This window comes from Clarias gariepinus, chromosome 17 (assembly GCF_024256425.1).
Source record: "Clarias gariepinus isolate MV-2021 ecotype Netherlands chromosome 17, CGAR_prim_01v2, whole genome shotgun sequence".
NCBI lineage: Eukaryota > Metazoa > Chordata > Actinopteri > Siluriformes > Clariidae > Clarias > Clarias gariepinus.
This window is the reverse complement of record NC_071116.1, coordinates 1,232,553-1,255,395: the sequence shown is the minus strand read 5'-3', so window position 1 is coordinate 1,255,395 and position 22,843 is coordinate 1,232,553. Positions and strand designations below refer to the sequence as shown.

Sequence of the window (22,843 nt, the reverse complement as noted above, 5' to 3'; positions counted from 1 at the left end):
TGTGTGTGTGTGTGTGTGTGTGTGTGTGAGAGAGAGAGAGGGAGAGAATCTTACTTTTCATTGCTGTTTAAGAAAAAAAGATGAATGATGGATTTATTTTTTTATCAATGCATACAAAGTATTCAAAACGTGTGTGTGTGAGATCTAATTTGGAGCACTTGTAAGGCTGCTACCTTTTTTGTCTAGTGTATGTGTTTTTTTTTTTATTATTCTTTTGATTAAATGTTTGTTTTTTTTGTTTTTTTTGCAACCTTGGGAAGTTTATTACAAATGAATGTATTCCTAAAATGTGTAACGGAGCGTCACCGCAAGCCCGGCGCGAGTCCTCGCTCACCTCAGAGCCGGACACGCTGCTTCTTCTTCTTTTGACTTAGAAAGAAAGAAATGTCCTGCTGTTCTTCCAGAACTTTCTTCAGCAGAGAACCTCGGGCCACTCGGAGCCAAGGACATGCACCGTGTAGCAGTAGAAGACTTTTCTTTTTTTTTTTTTTTTTTTTTGTCGCTCCGATCTTCAGTAAAAAACAGAGACTTTTAAAGCCTGAAGCTGAAGATCATCATCGGTACTTGATCTAGAGGAAAGCTAAAGTATCTGACTCCCCCCCCCCCCCCCCACCCCTGGTTGTGGAATATATTTTTTACAAACTAAGATAAAAAAAAAAAAAAAAGATATGTAAGAAGCAGCAATAAGGACACGAGCATGCCTGAGGACGTGCCGTCTTCCGGGGAACTTTACCCAAGATGTGGACTCGCGTTTCCTACGACGCTCGGCATGCTAGAAAAGCAGGCTCGAGTCCAGCAGCGTTTTGTAAGAGCAGACTCAAGACTCGTGGACAAAGGGCCTCGTGCAGTGTTCTGGAGAAAGACCTGTTCTAGTGATAAACCTAAAAAAAAACTGACTTTTTTTTTTTTTAACTTTCTCCCCCTATATATGAAGGAAAAATCCAGCGCTGGTCCTGAACCCTGTTGGATTTAAACAAATGTTTCAAAGTTCTGGAGAACATTAAGGCGAGTAAAAGCCTCGGATTTGGATGAAGAACATCTCAGTGGAAGTTCCTTTACCTACAGGACGAGACCTGCAGAGAGAAAGAGGGAGAGGGAGAACTGCAGGTCCTAGAGGAAGAGGAATAAGTTAAAGCACTGTGTATCAGCGAGAGGACAGGTAAATCACCTGGTGATGTCCACAGACTCACCTGCTAGTGTGTGCTATATATATACATGTAATTCTTATTCGTCACTTAGCTGATATTTCATTGTGTTTTTTTTATATGAATATCACAAGTATATATTATGCTCTTGCTATCATGTTATCGTTTCCATGGTAACATCTCATTTATCTAAAACCAAATGCTATGTTACATGTATGGAAGGAGGCTCCAGTGTCCAAGGTAAAGTTGTAACTAAGTTTGGCCACGACCTCAGGACGGAAGAGTTTTTCAATAACATGACTGAAAGCTGAAGGAGTTTAGTTTTACAAATTTGGTCAAGAGACAATAAAGAGAGGCGTGTGTGTGTGAGAGAGAGATAGCTGCTATAGTGCAAGTGACAACAGGAATTTGATTGTTTTTCTGTAACGGATTGAGCCTGGTGTCTGAGTCCGTTTTCTCTTTCTTTCGACAGCGTCCGCGTACTTGGAGCTGATTTCTCCCGTAAGGAAGACGTCTCTCCAGTTTCCGACATGCTGACCCGCATCCTCCCGCCATCTCGCACACTTCCTTTCCCTCTGTTTAAGGCGTGTGCAGATAATCAGTCATTATAATCACGATCCTCTGCATTTACAAGACATGAGCACAGTTCTGTTAACGGAGAGACGCTAGCAAGCGAGTAACGCTGACGTACGACAACGAAGCCGCTCAGAAACGGTGACATGACAGTGGTTAACTAAACTCTGTGTGATATCGGCACACGCCCCAACTATTCTCCTCCCATTTCTTTTCCCTTTACATTTTCTCTTCCTGGTCATGTGATCTCTAAGGGCGGAGCTTAAGTTAAACACATCACAATATTTTAGCTAGCTAGCATGATGTTTTAACTCAACATGCACTAGCTTGCTTTAAAACATTACTTTACCTTCACACAATACTAACTGCCGGGGAGGTAATGCTCATTTTAGCTAGCGCTAGCAGAGTGCTATATTTGCATATCTAGCTATTCAAATCTCACACACCATCTCCTACCAGCTGACCTTAAGCTCCGCCCCTTTTGTGTATATAATGTACATAATTTTTCTGAAACACTCCCCCCCCCCCCCTTTTTTTTTTTTTGTTGCCTTAAACTGTACAGCGGACAATTTTATCTCAACTCGCTAGTGCACGCGAGTGTGTATCCACAGTCTAGACTTAGACATCCCCCACCCCCAGCTGTGGGTCAATTCCAGTCAGCTCTGTATATACTGTTTCTGTGCTACAACTGTTTTAAGGTATTATCGAAGTTTGCGAGTTGTTTTAGCAGACGAAAACATTAGCCCCGCCCACACGCTCCATCCCTCGCTCCACCTGCAACAGCAGACAAGTGAACACCTGGACGCTGTGGACGTGGAGGCCGGGGCTAGTGGAGAGTGTTTCGCTTTGAGAAGAACAAACAGATCTTATGTTAATCAGAAAATAAAAGTTTTTAAAAGTTGAAGCTGTTTCCTCTTTGGATTTTTTGTCATGTGTAGGTGTTTTAGCTGTAAGTAAAGTTTTAGGAAAATTTATCATTTACGCTTGACTAAGTTCATTAACATGTTTATTTGTTTTATGGATCTTGTAATGTCATAATACATTTTCACCCCTAAAAATTATTTGATTTAAAGATCTTTGGAGAAATCAATTTATATTTCACACACACACACACACACGCACGCGCGCACACGCACACACCAGTCAGCCATAGCATTAAAATAATTAACAGGTGAAATAAATTACAGGTACGTTGATGGAGGTGTTTTGATTTTAATCTGAGCGTCAGCGGGACGTTATGGACAAAGTCCATTCATAAGGGCTCCACCTAACAACCTATGTAATTTGAAGGATCTGCTCCTGATGGCTTGGTGCCGGATAGAACACGCGCGAGGAGTCCAGGCGTTAATGGTTCAGAGCTATTTTGGATACACATTGGGCGCTACGCAATATTAGGCAGGTGGGTTTATTGTACAGCAGCGGCGGCACAATGGTTTAGTGGTAAGCACTGTTACCTTGCATTTCTCGTGTGTGCATGTTCTCCCTGTATTCGGTGGGTTTCCCCTGGATACCTCGGTTTCCTCCGTGTTCTGTGATGGAGTGGCCCACCGTCCAGAGTGTTCCCTGCTTTAGTGCCCCAAGTCACCTAGAATAGGCTCCAGGCCCCTGTGACCCTGTACAAAGCGGAATAGACAGTAAGTGGTGTGGATCCAGCTTTACAAAAGCTTTAGTGTTGAACTTCTTGGAGACGTTCCCCAGGTAAGGTCCTCAGTGGGTTTTTGGAATACACTTTGGTGTTTGCAGGTGATTATAAAATGGGTGTCACTTAAACGATCACCACAAGAGGGTGACATGTTTACACGTTTTAACGAAGTACAGTCCTGTATTGTAGTATGGGTGCCATCAATAAATCCAAAACATAAGTGAGGATAGCAGTAAAAAAATAAGTTATGTAGATAGAGAGCAAAATTCTGTTCAGTTATTGGTCATGATTGTTACAATAGACTGATTTGATTCTTTTTAACGATTCCTGTAAGTGAATCATGTGATTTGATTTATAGGTTCAATTGATCCAGAAATACGAATGCTATCAATTTTAAGTCGTACAGTAGTATTTTTTTTTTTTTTAATGATAATACAGTGGTACCTCGGCTTATGAATGCATGTTGCCTTAATAACAAAAATTTTGCAAGAAATTTGCCACGGCAAACGACCGACTGGTTAAGTCATTAGTTTTCATACTTCAAAGAGGTGTTCACAATTTGTTTGTCAGTGGAAAGCTAATTGAAGCAAGTAATATTATTATTATTATTATTATTTTATTTTTTTTGCATTCGTGCAAGATTTAGTGCAGACATCATGGGTCCCAAGAATGTTAGCAATTACAGTAGCAAAAAGGAAAGGTCACTTTCAGTTTGTTGTTTAAAGTAGCCGGTGCCAAGAGGAATCATAAATTAAGGTTAAGTGAGGTTTAATTTTTATTTATTTCATATTTTACTTCATTTACATCTTCTTAAATTTTTTTAAAATGTTTTTATATGCACAAATATGATTATAGCATTGGTAATATTGGCAATATTTTTGAGTGGCTGGAACATATTATTTGCATTTACCTCATTTCCTAAGGGACAATGCGTTTCACAATACGAAATTTCACCTTAAGAAGTCCATGCCAAGGGTACCGCTCGCTCACTTACTCACTCACTTATCTTGTATGCTTTATCTTGTATTCATGTTTGCGGGGACCTGGAGCCTATCCTAGGAGACTTGGAGCATGAGGCAGGTTACACCCTGGACAGGGTGCCAATCCATCGCAGGGCAAACACACATACGCACACTCAGTCACACACACCGTGCAATTTGTGAACGCCAATTAGCCTAACCTGCATATCTTTGGACTGTGGGAGGAAACCGGAGTACCCGGAGGAAGCCCACCATGCACACAGACAGGAATCAAGCCTGGCCGGGAATCGAACCCAGACCCTGGAGGTGCAAGGCAACAATGCTACACCACCGCCGTGATCAATTTTATGAAGTTAAAAACAGTAGTACCTCGGCCTACAAATTTAATTTAAAGGTTAAGGCAAAAATCTTTATTGAGAAATGTAAATGTAAATGAAGTAAACCTAACTTAAGGGAGATTTCTTGCAAATTTTCAGTTCTTAAGGGAAACATTCGTGAGGCAAATTGCCTCGGTATGCTAAGGTACCACTTGTACATTTCATGGGGTTAAAAAAAATCCAGTCAGTTTTGTGTTCAATTACCTCAGAAATGAATCCAAAAACTAGTCTAGATTTTAACTTTACATGTCGTAAACATGTAAAGTAATTATTAAATGTAAAGTTTTTTTTTTCATTACAATATTCTGAGAAATTATATTTCTTTTTCAGTTACTCAAGAAAATACTGTTACCTTAAACCACCACAAGATGGCACTGTTTGCGCCTGGCAACGGTCGGTACCTTGGCAACGCTGTAGCGTATCTGTACTCTGATATTTTAAAAAATAAAACAAAGTGCTTCGTGTGAAGAAGGTGCCGCTCAAAAACAAAACCACAAAAGACGGAGAGACAGACAGACAGAGAGACAGACAGTGAGCGACACACACACACACACACACACACACACACACACGGCGACACAGAACTTTCTTTAGGAATCGACTCTCTTGTTAAAGACTCGCTCAGGAAGCTGAAGTGAATCATTTCGCGCTCATCAGTGTCAGTTGTGCGCGAGCGCTGAGCGGGAACACATCGAGTCGCGCGAGCTCCTTGCATGAGCGCTGGTATTTCCCGCGTTTTTACCGGAGTATTTATTGTTTATTAAAGGTGTTTTCGAGGCGAACTGGGGCGATGTTTCAGTCAGTATTTCCTCAATAACACCTGACGGACGTTTTTTTTTTTTTTTTATCTTTTATTGCCTGAGAACAGCAGTGTGGAGAGCACAAGCCTCAGCTTCATCTGAGGAGGAAAGGTCAAGGAGAACTTTCCCTCCAAGTCCTGAGGATCATCATCATCCGATCTCCACCTCAGTGATCCACACCTGGTCTTCATCTTGTTGAAATGTGTTTTAGAGAAAGGCAAAAAAATAAAAAGCTAAAATCTCTCAGAAACAGAATTTGAAGAAACTAAATGAAGACCAGATCATCATCTTCATACGTTGGAATGTTTTGGATTTAATATTTAACTCAATACAACCAAAAGATGGAGAACTTTCTGAAAGGCTCTCATAGAGTTTCTTTATTTTGATAAAATAAACCAAGGCAAAAGAATCACTGGCGTTCTCCTGTGAGGAACTCATTGCAAAGAATTGATGATCTACAGACACTTTGCTTTATTAGAGTCGACATTGCCGTTTTTTAAGCTGCTCAGGCGTGGTCTTCACACTGATGGCTCTCATACACATCGTACACGTCAACAGGATTTATTGAAGTGCATGTTAATTGAATTGCCTCATAAACCTGGTGGTTTAGAAGATAAACTCATAAACTCAATGCTGTGAGGATCTTGTCAGCGTCACATTTTCTGAACAATCTCATGAACTTTATATTTCTGAAGGGTCTGAAGAAGCATGTGGTTAAATTCACACTTTGAAGGATCTCATGAACTTGGCAGGATAATGAACTCTAAGCATTGAAGGAGCTCATGAACTTGCTCTGATTATCTCTGATTGCAGATTCTTGTATGCATTACTCCTCGGGTTTCTTCTGCAGGATGAAGAGAGGAGCTCAGAATCTCTCTAGATGTTCTCATGGACCCTTGACGTTTCTAGTTATGTTCCTCATGGAGAGCTTAACGGTCACGGCAGCCAACCTCGAGCCCATCTACTGGAACTCCTTAAACAGTAGGTATGTGATCGCTCTGGAGAACCTAAAGAACGTGGTTTCCGTTTCTGCCTTTACACAGACGAGATCTTATTTGCGCGTGAAATATTTTTACCGCGAAGCTCGGCTCAGATGTTAGTTTAATTAGCGTCACTTTGTCTTATGATGTTGTTCGATTGCAGTTACAGTGTAAAGCGTGAATAAACAGCACAGTATAAATACTCTGATTTTATATGAGAATGATAAACAGTGTAGTTTGTAGTTTTTAACACATCCCTATTAGGGAAACATCAGCAACAACAAACTAACAAAGATGTCTTTGAAGAACATCATTTTAAAGATTAATGTTTGAAAAGGTTTTATGTGTCAGGTTATAAGGGGTGCCAATAATTTCAAGCGTCCATGAATAAAAAAAACGGTTAGCTATAACAGCCCCGAAACACACTATACTCCTGAAGTAGTGTTTTATTCATCTTACACCACAGCAATCTGTTTACAATTTATTAATAATTTCTGTTAAAGTTTTATCCATTCCGTGTTACATTTAAGTTTGTAAAACATTAATCACAGAGGTTTTATGATGTTAAAGATTTTACATTATTACTAAGAACTTTACAAACTGCTGACACTGATGCTGCATTTACAGTAACGTCAATTAACAGTCACAGGTCAATTACTCCAACTATATGTTCCTACCGTCGCTATAGAAACTGTAAGACTTCATTGTGTATTAACACTCTCCGATACAGTAGGTGGCAGTATGCACCTACTTGGTTTGTGAGCCGCCATTAAACACAGATAAATTTCACACTATGCCTAATAATTTTTATATTTTAGAACAAATGAAGTGAAATGTGTGTTCTCACTGATCAAAATGAACCACCTTGGGGTCGAGTGTTCCTGAAAACGATCCCGGGACCCCAATGTGAAAACGCCCTGAAGTAACCCTGTACTATTCTCAGAGCGGCTGTTAAATCTACTCAACACCTTCTGACTCATCAGCATCCAGAACTCAGCAGCGCCATAAACAAGCGTTACTTCCTTCATGCCTCCTGGTAAACATCTTCCATCACGTCACATCTGTAACGCTCAGACGCCAGATCAGATGCCATAAGCCATTAACATGAGGTTCTGATTTCCAGTGATGCCTGTGACTGCTAGGAAAGATGACAAGTACCACCAAATATGGCGTGTCTGACGATGACCGAGCAGCCAGCGTGTAAAAGTGTCCACCAGACGTGATTAGAGTCGCGTCGCACGTGGATCAGAGTATGGAATGAAATTCTCAAGTCTAGTAGCCGTGCCCACGAGAGTCATGTGTTTGTTAAAGCGAGGCTGGAAAGGATGGAGGGAGATGAAGGAGCTCTAGCACAAACTCAACAAGATGTTCCTTGGGTTTCTGAAAAGGTCAATGTGTTTACTAACGTCACATCACACACACACACTTACAGAGACACACTGAGCTAACAGCTATGCTTTGCATGCTAATTTGGTGGTGCTGAGACATTTTCAAAGGTAAAGCCTACTGTAGGTGTGGAAGGAGAAGTGGAGAGCAGGATGTCGTCCATATTGAAAGGAAAGAAAAAGATTCGCAAGCAGACACAACTCAAGACTTATTTTTCCCCAGTTCTGCATTTCTAAATGTTGTGAGTGTGAACAGAGCACTGTGCTGAGATGACCTGTACACATTTTTCAAACAAGAGAAGTGAAACAAAAAGTGCCATGTTTGCAAAATGATCCATCACTGCAGCGGCAAAAAAAAAACCTCTCAGCATGAGCCTTCATCACAGAGCTGATTTGCCCTGGAGCTCGTCTGCGCAGAATAAAGGGCAGAGCGTCTGCTGTTTTTGCAGATATTACTGGCAGTTATCATGCTGGGAAAGGATGATCTTGCACAGATCAGGAAGGTCTGGAGTTTGAGTTTGGAAAGGCAGCCATTTCCAGACCTGAAAGAAAAAAAACGATGATGTGAAGTAAAGGATCAGAGTCTTCAGACTCGTCCTTGTCGTCTGCGCCAGCCGAGTCCTTAATGCGTATCACATCACGTCCTTTTGCGATGTCACGATGCATTTACTGACCTTTTAAAAACGTAAGCAAGAAAAGGGAAACATGAAGAGTCTGGAAGAGTTTTGGGAAGGTCTGGATTTTTCCCTTTAATGAGGAAAGAAGTAGAACGCGGGATGACGACAGCGATGTGTAACACAGCTAGCACATGGATGCCCGTCTGCTTATTTTCAGTAGAGTTAAACGAGGACGCATGAGACAGGACCATCCATGTCGGAAGCGATTTAAAACAAAATGGGATGCGTGTGCTGACAGAGAGCGGAGAAAATCACATCCGTGGCATATTTAAGGGAAAAAAGGTCAAAGATTTGGCCAGACAGGACATGTCCACGCAACAAATATTAACGCTTGGACATGACCGATCCTGTAGGCTGATGTTATTTCAGTTCTCAACTCGTACTTTACTTTCGTACTTGCAATTGAGTGCTTTTCAGTCTAGCCCCGCTAGTGGCAGTCTGAACAATATACCACAAATATAGATGAATTAATAATTACTTTTGTTTGCTGTAGACAAGTAAATACAGACCGGTGTCAAAGAATATTTTGGAGCTTAGATACCTGGGTTATAACAATGCTGATGCTTATTGTAGTGAACTGGAAAACCTATTTCTTTACTGCAGAACAGTCTAACTCGCGATCCCATTGTCAGCCATGTTGGGTTTAGAATTCCACTAGGTGGCGCAAAACTGGAAAGTGGTCCTTTTTGACAGACCAAATGAATGAGCGAAGTTTTGTGTAGACTTTACCTTTTCTAGACTTTATATCAAAAATATAATCTGATCTAATCTAGTATCTGATCGAAGCTAGTACAAAGCTGAGCACTTTACTAATGGTACTAATTAATAAATATTTTATCCATGACGAGTGCTTAGCATCAAAATAAACAACAATCAGCTCCTGTGAGCAACTTTACACTTAAAACATGAATAAAAATCCTGCACTAAAGAACACACCACTTCTGCTGGCATTTTTTTAAATATTGCATGTTATAATTATTTTTTCTTAGAAATTTAGATTTTATTAAACGTGTGGGTGGAAATGTACTGAGAGTCCAATGGTGAGTGTGTGAAAGAGAGAGAGAGAGAGAGAGAGCTCCAGCAGGGGGAATTTGTTGTACAACTTCAGGCTTGAATGCACATTAATAATGAATCGCTTGAGTCAGTAAAGGTGAATCTGATGGACGCACGTTTGAATAAGAAATACGGTGATCTGATATTGATTCACTATGTCCCTGTATGCGTGCGCACACACGTTTTCTAGACATGTTCAGTGCATGAGTGAGTTTTGCCTCTTTGCACTGCAGTGTTAATGGCTCTCGCATGCAATGGATGTGCGGTGCAGCGCCTAATCAGCCAGCTTTGTGGAGTTGTTCAGTGTCTTAAACTGATTTATTACAAAATTGGAACTAATCATAGCATAAAATCTTGAAGTCTAATCACACTACTTTTTAGTGTGCCATTTAGAGAGTCATTTGAGTCAATTCATTTACATGATTCATTCAGGTTTATTCACTGATTTGTTCAGCTACACAGTTTGATTATGGCTGACCTGCCACCCGAATCCAAGTCTGATTATTACGGTACAGTCCAAGTCAGACAGTAGTTTGAGTTCACTTACTGCACTTAGACGCATTCTGATTCAACTGATTTGGGAATGAATCTAGGCCACAATTAAAAAGATTCACTAATTCAAAGTCAGTCATGACCAGAACAATTTCCTGATTCAAACTAGAACATGAATAAAATGATTTTTTACTTAACCAAAATGATTCACTGATTCATACACTGTTTAAGAGAGTTAGTCTCATGAAACATGGGTTCGTCTACGTGCCACCCAGCACATATATGGCCAACGGATAAATATTGCATAAGTCAGTCTCGGGCACGACAAATACTATTTTCTGATTTATACTCTTTTTAAGGAAGTCTCGGGCTTGACCATCACCAAATACTGATTAGCTGATTTGAGCAAATTTTTGACTTTCGGACCAAAATGATTCAGTACAGACTCATTTACTTATCATAGTGACTCATTTATGATCACTGAATCATTTGCAAATGAATCTTTTTCCCTAAAATAAACCAGCACATGCAGAGTTTTGGCCGAGACCGAGTGTGTGTCGTTGTTACACAAAGCTTCTAATAGCTCTGTAAAATGGATTGTACTACTTGACCCCAGCTTAGAAGTGTGTGTGTGTGTGTGTGTGTGTATACAATCCCTGGACAGGTTTGCTGATGGTTGATCTCTCCATTTGAAAGGATAATGGACGGTTTGAGGATAGAGGATTACACACACACACACACACACACATACATACGAGCACACACACACTTCATTCCTCCTGTCGTCTGTTCATTTTGTCATCTTTTAACACTCGCATTTTGTTCTCGCCTCATTTCATTACCTCCTCTTTTCCCTTTTCACTCGTTGATGCTGATGAATGCACAGAGGCATTATGGGTAATATTACTCAGATCTCTCTGAGGTGTTTGTACACCAAAAGAAAAAAAACATGTCCGACACGACAATTGAAAATCTACACCACAGGCATAGACTGATAAACAGTTATACAGTATCTACTGCTAAGCTAACACAGCGACAGAAAGCTAACCTGGTGAGAGAAAAATTAACCTCGCGAGAGAAAACTAAGCTAACGTAATGAGAGAAAGCTGACCTGGCGAGAGAGAGCTAACCTAACCAGATGCATCACTATAACTGCATGGTTGCTACATGGAGGTTTAATCCTGATTGTGTTAAGTTGCTTGAGGTGCGCGGAGTCTCCGCTGTGGGAGGGGTGGGTATCTATCCAACATGCTCATTAGAATATTAGACCACACCCACAAGGACCTACTTTTTAAAAATGTTGACCATGTTAGACCATTAAAAAACAGGTGATCAATCTTTGAATCATATGAATTAATAAATGTTCGATATAACGGTTTGTCCCCTTCCTAACTCTTACTCTCTCTGTCTTACGCTCTCTTTAAACAGGATGTACACAGCTAGGTATAGTAACAGTGTAAATGATCACATAAGGATTCAGTCGTTTTCTCCGTCTCACCTTTAACTGCTGCTACCTTGGCTTCTCTATCCCAAATGACTTCATCGGTCTCTCTTTGTCTCTGTTCCCTCTCTCTCTGTCTCTTCTCACACACACTCACACTCACGTACCGCTCAGACTGTCTGACATTTTATTCACAAACGTTAAAGAGAATGAGAATCAGCCAAATCCCCCAGTGATGTGTGTGTGTGTAAAAGTGTGTGTGTGTGTGTGTGTGTAAGAGAGAGAGAGAGAGAAATAAAGGAAGCAGGAGATACACTATAAACAGAGTGAGAGAGAGAGTTGGAACTTCTTCACCAGACGAGACATTTATTTTTAGCGTTATCTTTTACCTTTCTCACTGAGTGTTTTTGTGTCATCACCTTCGTCATCATCACCAAGTCGTCATCATCACAGTTTTGTGTGTGTGTGTGTGTATGAGTCTCGCAGCAGCAGTAAGAGCAGCTCTGAGCTTCTAAAGCTCCCTGCGGTACCTGAGTCTGCAGGTTTCCTGTGTTGCTGTGACATGGTGATGCTATTCTGCTCAGCACAGTTGTACTAGTTCCATTCGCCTTTTCATGACCTGGTGGGATCCCATTATCTCATCCCAGTTTGGCCAGTCTCCCCTGACTGCTCTCATCTACACGACGTTTCCTCCTGGAGAACTGCTCACTGGACGTGTTGCTTAAATCTGCGCAATGTTAGTGTGTATCAGGCTTTATTTGGAGAGCATTTAACTCCTAATAACTAATAATAATATTAGTGATTAATAAACTAAATAACTGTTAGTTGTTTATTAAACAACTCCATTGTTCCCTAAAACCAGAAGACAACTTGTGTTAAACTGCTAAGTGTGTGTGTGTGTGTGTGCTTTAGCGAGGAGTTTAGTCATCGCTCAGGAATGTGCTGATTATCTTGCGGTGCTGAGGCAATTACACAGCGTCGATAAACACATTAAACAACACTCGATGACCACTTACCATAATCTCACACACACACTTACACACACACACACACACACACACACACACAAAGTACGTGGTTGAATCATAGCTTTTCAACCTCATTATCAGCATCCTTCAGTCTGAAGCTCCTCTTAAACCCACTTTACAGCAGACCACAACTAGAAACTATGACGACATGGTCTTCACACAAACATACACACGCTAGACTCAAAATATCCATCCAAACACCACCACCACCAGAGAGAAGTAAGGAACACCCCCACCAGAGAGGAGTGAGGAACATCACCACCAAAGAGGAGTGAGGAACATCAACACCAGAGGGGAATGAGGAACACCCCCACCAGAGAGGAGTAAGGAACACCATCACCAGAAAGGAGTGAGGAACATCACCACCAGAGAGGAATGAGGAACACCCCCACCAGAGAAGAGACACCACCATCAGAGGTTAGTCAGAAAAATTACCAATTCCAGAGGCTAGTGAGGAACACCACCACTACACCCAGAGTGGAGTGAGGAAAACGGCCACCAGAGAGGATTGAGGAACACCGCTATTATCAGAGGGAAATGAGGACCACCATCAGAGGGTAGTGAGGAACATGGACACCAGAGTGGAGTGAGGAACACCACCACCAGAGCGGAGTGTGGAACACCACCACCAGAGAGGAGTGTGGAACATGGTCACCAGAGAGGAGTGAGGAACACCAAAACCAGAGGCTAGTGAGGAACATCACTATCCGTGAGGAGAGAGGAACACCACCACCAGAGAGAAGTGAAGAACTCCACCACCAGAGGTTTCTGAGGAACACTACCAGAGCAGAAAGAGGAACATGGCCACCAAGGCAGAGTGAGGAACACCACCATCACCACCAGAGAGGAGTGAGAAACACCACCATCACCACCAGAGAGGAGTGAGAAACACCACCATCACCACCAGAGAGGAGTGAGGAACACCACCAGAGAGGAGTGAGGAACACCACCAGAGAGGAGTGAGGAACACCACCAGAGAGGAGTGAGGAACACCACCAGAGAGGAGTGAGGAACACCACCAGAGAGGAGTGAGGAACACCACCATCACCACCAGAGAGGAGTGAGGAACACCACCATCACCACCAGAGAGGAGTGAGGAACACCACCATCACCACCAGAGAGGAGTGAGGAACACCACCATCACCACCAAAGAGGAGTGAGGAAAACAGCTACCAGAGAGGATTAAGGAACGCCACCACCACCACCAAAGAGGAGTGAGGAACACCGCCATCACCATCAGAGAGGAGTAAGGAACACCACCATCACCACCAGAGAAGGGTGAGGAACACCACCAGAGAGGGGTGAGGAACACCACCATCACCACCAGAGAGGGGTGAGGAAAACAGCTACCAGAGAGGATTAAGGAACGCCACCACCACCACCAAAGAGGAGTGAGGAACACCGCCATCACCATCAGAGAGGACTAAGGAACACCACCATCACCACCAGAGAGGGGTGAGGAACACCACCAGAGTGGGGTGAGGAACACCACCATCACCACCAGAGAGGGGTGAGGAACACCACCATCACCACCAGAGAGGGGTGAGGAACACCACCATCACCACCAGATAGGGGTGAGGAACACCACCATCACCACCAGAGAGAAGTGAGAAACACCACCATCACCACCAGAGAGAAGTGAGAAACACCACCATCACCACCAGAGAGGGGTGAGGAACACCACCATCACCACCATAGAGGGGTGAGGAACACCACCATCACCACCAGAGAGGAGTGAGGAACACCACCACTACACCCAGAGTGGTGTGAGGAAAACGGCCACCAGAGAGGATTAAGGAACACCGCCACCACCAGAGGGTAATGAGTAACACCGCCACCGCCAGAGAGAAGTGAGTAACACCGCCACCGCCAGAGAGAAGTGAGGAACACCACCACCGCCAGAGAGAAGTGAGGAACACCACCACCAGAGTGGAGTGAGGAACATCACCACCAGAGTGGAGTGAGGAAGATCACCACCAGAGTGTAGAGAGGAACATCACCACCAGAGTGTAGAGAGGAACATCACCACCAGAGTGTAGTGAGGAAAATGGTCACCAGAGAGGAGTGAGAAACACCACCACCAGAGCGGAGTGAGGAACATCACTATCCGTGAGGAGAGAGGAACACCACCACCAGAGAAAAGTAAAGAACTCCACCACCAGAGGTTTCTGAGGAACACTACCAGAGCGGAGAGAGGAACATGGCCGCCAAGGCAGAGTGTGAAACACCACCAGAGAGGGGTGAGGAACACCACCATCACCACCAGAGAGAAGTGAGCAACACCACCATCACCACCAGAGAGGAGTGAGGAACACAATCATCGGAGGGAAGTAAGGACCACCACCACCAGAGAGGAGAGAAACGCCAGCACCAGAGCGGATTGAGGAGCATCTTTACAGGAGCAGTGTGAGGAACACCTTAAAATCAGAAATCAACAAAATCAGAAGTGATAAAGCAAAACCTGCTGCGAAAAAAATGCTCTGTGTCTTCACCTCTTGCTTACTCTTCTTTTGTCTATTTGTGTCTCTGTTTCTCTTTGTCTTTCTCCTGTTTTTGTCTCAGTCTATTTGTGTGGGTATGTGTTTGCGTGGCTTTTTGTTTCTCTTTCTCTCTCTCTCTCTATCTCTGTGTGTCCTTATGTCCTGACCGAAAGAAAGATTATGTCCTCTGTTCATTAACACTCGGCACACAGAGATGAGGTTTATTACAGAGGTAATCCCTTGACATCAAAACACCCCCCCCCTTTCTCTCTCTTTCTCTCGCTCTCTCTCTCTCTGAGAGGAGGAAATGTCACTCTGCTAAATGCCACACAGCGTTTTTATCTGAGGTAAGGACGTAGAGTAGCGTGTAAACTCTCCTGTCCTGTCAAAGCTAAGTAAAGCTCAGCCTCTGTGGATTTTATTTTAGCAGAACAACTGTAACATTTAGATAAAAACCTGGGCTGGCCTGCGCTAACGCAGCACCACAACTCGTTACTATAGTTAGTGAAGGCGGAGGAATGTGATGAACCATAATAAACAGTAATATTAATAATAAACTAAATTAATAATATCTGACAGGATGATTTTTTTTCTATCGAGCTTAACATGGTTAGCTTTTAAATATGCCTGTGGTTACATTCACTAGCTAGCGTTACCATCAGTCAGAGTTTGGTGTTTTATCGCTAGTTCATCTTACACAATTGATGATTTTTAGCTTTCTTTTTTGTTTCTTTACATCATTTGTATTGTTTCATCTTACTTTTGCGCAGCTTAACGAGGTCCATGATGTTATCAGGAATTCATGCAGATTCAACAGTGCGGTTCAACATGAAATCTTTTAAAATGCAAAAATTAATGGGCTCAGCCACTTCCTCTACTATGACTAATAAATGCAGGCTGCGACCCCTTTTTAAAACTGGGATAAAACTGTATACAGGCCACACCCCTTTCTGAGAATGCCCTCAGACAGAAGCCACACCTCTTTTAGGTCTTGTTCACACGTGCGTTAAGTTTTTGGAGAAACGAACTTGCTCCAAACGTCCGAGAAAATTTCCGCGTACGTTTAACAAAAAATTTTTTTTAACTTGTCCTTTTCCGCATTTCCCTACGTATAGCATGTAGGATCATGGGATATATCCGGTCCTCTGAAGCGTAAAAAGGGAAGAAAACGAACTAGAAACGGTTTCCTTGCGTTCGTTGGGTTTTGAACGCCACGAAAAACCTGCATGCAATGTTTTTTTAATGCCGTAAACGCGCAGCCGGACAAACGCACGTCACCAAAGCCCACGTGAACACACTCATTAACTCCTACGTGTAGAAAACACTCGCCTCTTAATCAGCGCACACCAGACGCTACAAACGCAAGAAAAACGCTCAATTTTAACGCCCGTGTGAACAAGGCCTTACTGAGACTGATAGATTTGGGCCACAACTTTTTTTTAAACTAATAGACAGAGGCCACAGTGTCTTTATTGGTACTGATACAGGTCATACCCCTTTGTGAAACTTACACAGGCCACACCCCCTTCTTAAAACTTGTAGACAGAGGCCTTAAACAGAAGCCCCACCCCTTTCTGAGACTGATACACAGAGGATGCACCTCCTTAATTAAAATTGATACAGGCCACACCCCTTTCTGAGACTGGTAGACAGAGGCCACATCTTCTTTATTAAGACTTAAGCAGAGGCCACACCTCTTTCTGAGACTGATACAGGCCATACCTCTTTCTGAGAGTGATAGACAGGGGCCACACCTCCTTTTCTGATATTTAAACAGATGCCACACTACTCCTCTCTGAGACTAATAGACTGAGCCCACACTTCCTTTATTAAGACTGGTAAAGGCCAAACTCCTTTCTGAGACTGATACAGGCCACGTCTTCTTTAATAAGACTTGAACAGAGGTTTACGATGTTTTTACTGAGAGACTCACGATTGATTTTCTCTCTCTTTCTCTGTGCAGGTTTGGTGATGAGCGAGGTTACGTGCTGTACCCTCAGATGGGGGACCGTTTGGACCTGGTGTGTCCTGCGTCCTCGTCCCCGCTGCAGTACGAGTTCTATAAGCTGTATCTGGTGTCGCAGCGCGAGCAGGCGGACAGGTGCGAGCTGAGCGAAGACTCCAACCTGCTACTCACCTGCGACAAACCCAACGCTGACACGCGCTTCACCATCAAGTTCCAGGAGTTCTCCCCCAACCTGTGGGGTCACGAGTTCAAGAACCTCCACGACTACTACATCATAGGTGTGTTCCTGCGGCCTGACCGCAAGCCTTCTGAATCAACTTTTTTTTTTATTAATCTCCGACCTTAAACTTTTTAGGCACATTAAGTCTGCACCGTGTGTGTGTGTGTGTGTGTGTGCGCATGAGGTATTGTGCCCTTGTTTTTACCTGATTTGTTAAAAAAAAAAATATTACAGAAACATAACTGTAAGCTGAAGGATCTCAATGATGTCATGGGCTAAATGCATTAATATCCTCATACTGCACCTAAAATGTGTGTGTGTGTGTGTGTGTGAGAGAGAGAGAGAGTGTGTCTGCGCGCACACCAACGTAGGTGTATATTTCTTCCTTTGGGAAATCATTTTTAATTAACCTATTGTGGCTTTTGGTAATTTATACAGTAAGGCAGTAATGAGCTGGAGCGAAGAGGGAGGTGTGTGTGTGTGTGTGTGTGTGTGTGTAGCCATTATGTTTTAGCTGAAGCTGGAGGCCTAATTGGCGGTAATGGGTCTCAGAGGCACAAGGGCCCTGTGGAGGAGGGGCGTGTGTGTGTGTATGTGTATGTATGTGTGTGTGTGTGTGTGTGTATGTATGTGTGTGTGTATGTGTGTGAAAAAGAGAGAGTGAGAAAGAGAGAGAGACTATTTGCATTTTTGTCTTACTCAGCAGTTAAATCATAAATTTTCATATCACACACACACACACACACACACACACACACACACACACACAAAGATTAATGGTCTCCAAACCCACACACCCCAAATTCTGTTACAACTGACAGTAGGTACAGCGGCCACACCCCTTTATGTGAAACTGACAGTGAGTACAGAGGCCACACCCCTTTCTGTGAGACTGACAGTAGGAACAGAAACCATGACCCTTTCTGCAAGACTGACAATATTACAGAGGCCACGCCCACTTCTTTGAGACTGACGGTAGGAACATGTCGTGCCTCTGTGTCAGACCTGCATTTGATAAAGAAGCCACGCCCCTTTCTGTGAGACCAACAGTAGGTACAGAGACATTTTACATTTACATTTAGGCATTTGGCAGACGCTCTTATCCAGAGCGACTTACAAAAAGTGCTTTAATGTTTACAACATTGGATACATACTTACACTGGGTTAACTAGGTTAATAACTAAGTACCATTAGTCCAACACAACTGAGTTTTTTTTTTTTTTTTTTTTTTTTTTTTCCCCCGGGGGGAGGGGGGTTAGTCCAAGAACTGGAGAAACAGATGCGTCTTGAGTCGTCGTTTAAAGATAGTCAAAGTCTCTGATGTACGGACATCTAGAGGAAGTTCATTCCACCATCTAGGTGTCAGAACAGAAAAGAGCCTGGATGAATGCCGCCCTCGATCCCTGAGAGATGGTGGGATGAGGCGAGCAGTGCTGGAGGATCGGAGGCAACGTGGTGCAGTGCGTGGTGTAATTAGCGCAGAGAGGTAAGTGGGTGCTGGGCCATTTTTGGCTTTGTAGGCAAGCATCAGTGTTTTGAATTTGATGCGGGCAGCTACAGGAAGCCAGTGCAGGGAGCGGAGGAGTGGGGTGGTGTGGGAGAACTTGGGAAGGTTAAAAACAAGTCGTGCTGCTGCATTCTGGATCAGTTGCAGAGGACGAATCGTGGACAGAGGCAGGCCTGCCAGGAGTGAGTTGCAGTAGTCCAGTCTTGAACTAACAAGGGACTGAACAAGCACCTGAGTAGCCTGTGAAGAAAGAAATGGGCGAATTCTTCTGATATTGTAAAGAAGAAATCGACAAGAGCGAGTAAGGTTAGCGATGTGTGGGGAAAATGACAGATGATTGTCCACGGTTACCCCGAGATTGCGGGCGGTGGTTGAGGGAGTGATTTGGTTGTTGTCCATGGATATCACAAGGTCTTGACCTGGAGATGAGTCACAAGGGATAAACAACAGTTCGGTTTTACTGAGATTGAGCTTCAGCTGATGAGCAGCCATCCAAAATGAGATGTCTGCCAGACATGCTGAGATCCGGGTGGAAACCTGAGTGTCAGAGGGAGGAAAGGAGAGGACAAGTTGGGTGTCGTCTGCATAACAGTGGTATGAGAATCCATGCGATGATATGACCTTACCAAGAGACCGGGTATAGAGGGAGAACAGAAGAGGACCAAGTACTGAGCCCTGCGGGACACCAGTAGAGAGTCTACGTGGGGCAGATGTAGATCCCCTCCATGTTACCTCATATGACCTATCTTTAAGGTAAGAAGCAAACCATTGCCATGCTGTTCCACAAATTCCAAGGCTTGTAAGAATAGATAATAGAATCTTGTGGTTCACGGTGTCAAATGCAGCTGACAGGTCCAGGAGGATGAGGACAGATGAAAGTTTAGCAGATCTAGCAGCATGGAGCTTCTCAGTGACTGACAGAAGGGCAGTCTCTGTGGAATGTGCCACTTTGAATCCAGATTGGTTTGGGTCATTAAGGTTGTTCTGTGAGAGATAAAGAGACATTTGATTATAAACCGTTCTTTCAAGAATTTTGGAAATAAAGGAGAGCAGTGATACCGGGCGATAGTTGTTAACTTCTGATGGGTCCAGGCAGGGTTTCTTGAGGATGGGAATAACCCTCGCCTTCTTAAAAGCGGCAGGAACATGACCAGATGATATGGATTGGTTGATGATGGCTCTGGTGAAGGGAAGGAGGTCTCGTGAGATGGCCTGGAGCATTGTGGAAGGGATTGGGTCTAATGAACAGGTGGTGGGGTTAGATGACGAGATGATCTGTTGAATCTCGTCAGATGACAAGTTGGAAAATTCTGCTAAAGGAGGGAAGGAAAGGTCCTGAGGTTCTGCCGTAGGACTTTGGTTGAGAGCGAAGGACTGGCGGATTGCTACAATCTTCCCATCGTAGAATGTGGCAAAATCGTCAGCAGTCAGAGAGGAAGGGGCAGGAGGAGTCGGTGGGTTGAGTAGTGAGGAGAAGATGTTGTGGAGTTTGCCAGGATCATGTGCAGACGCTTCCAACTTTTGTCTGAAGAAGGTAGTTTTGGCAGAAGTCACATCACATGAGAATTTGGAAAGAAGAGTCTGGTAAGAGATGAGATCTGCATCAAGCTGTGATTTCTTCCATCTTCTCTCCGCAGTTCTTAATTCTCTCCTGTTGTTGCGCAGTACATCAGATAGCCAAGGAGCAGGACAAGATTTCTTCCTTGGTTTAGATGACAGCGGGCAAAGGAGATCTATGGATGAGGAGAGAGAGGAGAGGAAAGTTTCAGTCGCAGTCTCTAGTGGTAAAGAGGAGAAGGAGTCTGGGTCTGGGAGGAATGATAGGGTGTATGAAGACACAGAGGAAGGGGAGACAGAGTGAAGGTTTTTGCGGGTAAAAGAGACATTTTGGTGGTTAGGTTTACATAGAATGGGAAGGGTTATAGTGAAGGATACCAGGTAATGATCAGATTTATGAAGAGGAATAGTAGTGATATCTGTGACTGGGGAAGGGCGGCAGAAAACAAGGTCGAGAGAATTTCCTGCCTTGTGTGTAGGAGGGCAGCTGTTTAGGGTTAAAGAGAAGGAGTTAAGGAGAGGGAGAAGGAAAGAGGATTGGAGTTTATCAGATGGAAGGTTGAAATCTCCTAGAACAGTGAGAGGAGTGTTAGCAGAAGGAAAAAGACTAAGAAGTATGTCCATTTCATCTAGAAAGTTTCCTAGAGAGCCAGGAGGACGGTAAATAACCAAGATGTGGAGGTTAATTGGAGAGGTTACCTTAACTGCATGAAATTCAAATGATGAAAAACTGAGATGAGACAGGGTGATGGGCGAGAAGGACCACCTCTTGGACAACAGGAGACCCGTACCACCACCTCTGCCAGTTTCTCGTGGAGTGTGAGAGAATACATAGGCAGAGGATAGGGCAGCCGGTGTAGCTGAGTTCTGAGGAGATATCCAGGTCTCAGTTAGTGCCAGAAAGTCAAAAGAGTAATGAGTAGCTAGGGCAGAGATAAAGTCTGCTTTATTTACAGCAGATTGGCAGTTCCAGAGCCCACCTACCACCAGTGCAGGACAATGAGACAGTACTGGAGGGTAGATGAGGTTTCTGGGAGATCTGCCTCTGCTGTGTGAGTAAAAGCATCTTGGTCTGTGAGAACTGACAGAGATAGGTTGAAGACACATGCTAGACTGAGGTAACTGTCTATAAAAACTTGTAACTTCTTGGCAAACAAGAGTTTAAATCAATTCTCTGTGCACTACCTTTGTTGCAGGATGTTCTTATTAACCGCTACAGACACTTGTGTCTGTAGCGGAGACACCTTCAATATATGTAGCTAAGCCCTGCCCACAATTCACACCTTAAGGAAGCCTGAAACTACTCTTGATTAATTACCTGAGAACTAATTGCTTTAGACCTACTTCAATCACACTGCAATCAACACTACCAAACAGCAAAAACTAGGTACAGTATACAGTATGAACCAATTGTGTTTTCAAAAACAGTACAAAAGTTAAAAACCTACCTTACCAGTGGAGAAGAATCCAATTTAGAAAACTAAAGCACACTAAAGTATGAGCTAGATCCACCTTCAATATATGTAGCTAAGCCCTGCCCACAATTCACACCTTAAGGAAGCCTGAAACTACTCTTGATTAATTACCTGAGAACTAATTGCTTTAGACCTACTTCAATCACACTGCAATCAACACTACCAAACAGCAAAAACTAGGTACAGTATACAGTATGAACCAATTGTGTTTTCAAAAACAGTACAAAAGTTAAAAACCTACCTTACCAGTGGAGAAGAATCCAATTTAGAAAACTAAAGCACACTAAAGTATGAGCTAGATCCACCTTCAATATATGTAGCTAAGCCCTGCCCACAATTCACACCTTAAGGAAGCCTGAAACTACTCTTGATTAATTACCTGAGAACTAATTGCTTTAGACCTACTTCAATCACACTGCAATCAACACTACCAAACAGCAAAAACTAGGTACAGTATACAGTATGAACCAATTGTGTTTTCAAAAACAGTACAAAAGTTAAAAACCTACCTTACCAGTGGAGAAGAATCCAATTTAGAAAACTAAAGCACACTAAAGTATGAGCTAGATCCACCTTCAATATATGTAGCTAAGCCCTGCCCACAATTCACACCTTAAGGAAGCCTGAAACTACTCTTGATTAATTACCTGAGAACTAATTGCTTTAGACCTACTTCAATCACACTGCAATCAACACTACCAAACAGCAAAAACTAGGTACAGTATACAGTATGAACCAATTGTGTTTTCAAAAACAGTACAAAAGTTAAAAACCTACCTTACCAGTGGAGAAGAATCCAATTTAGAAAACTAAAGCACACTAAAGTATGAGCTAGATCCACCTTCAATATATGTAGCTAAGCCCTGCCCACAATTCACACCTTAAGGAAGCCTGAAACTACTCTTGATTAATTACCTGAGAACTAATTGCTTTAGACCTACTTCAATCACACTGCAATCAACACTACCAAACAGCAAAAACTAGGTACAGTATACAGTATGAACCAATTGTGTTTTCAAAAACAGTACAAAAGTTAAAAACCTACCTTACCAGTGGAGAAGAATC

At 43.0% G+C, this 22,843-nt stretch overlaps 1 protein-coding gene and 1 long non-coding RNA gene across 5 annotated transcripts in view; one reads left to right on the top strand and one right to left on the bottom strand.

Moving 5' to 3' along the window:
• The first annotated feature begins 5,166 nt into the window (after positions 1-5,166).
• Positions 5,167-22,843, top strand: part of efnb3a (ephrin-B3a) — a 42,572-nt gene continuing 24,895 nt past the window's right edge. Inside the window, exons 1-3 of one of the 4 annotated variants that reach the window (XM_053516361.1) lie at positions 5,167-5,248; positions 6,331-6,498; positions 17,017-17,297. In XM_053516361.1, the coding sequence (XP_053372336.1) occupies positions 6,398-6,498; positions 17,017-17,297 (382 nt within the window). In that variant the 5' untranslated portion in view covers positions 5,167-5,248; positions 6,331-6,397. Of the gene's footprint in view, positions 5,249-5,404; positions 6,503-14,567; positions 14,980-17,016; positions 17,298-22,843 lie in introns of those variants that run through there. The other 3 variants (XM_053516360.1, XM_053516359.1, XM_053516362.1) reach the window with 3 other exon arrangements.
• LOC128545749 (uncharacterized) lies at positions 19,955-21,486 on the bottom strand. Its single transcript, XR_008365886.1, has 3 exons — positions 21,288-21,486; positions 21,003-21,170; positions 19,955-20,479 (listed from the first exon to the last, which is right to left on the bottom strand). It is a non-coding gene; the product is annotated as an uncharacterized LOC128545749 (long non-coding RNA).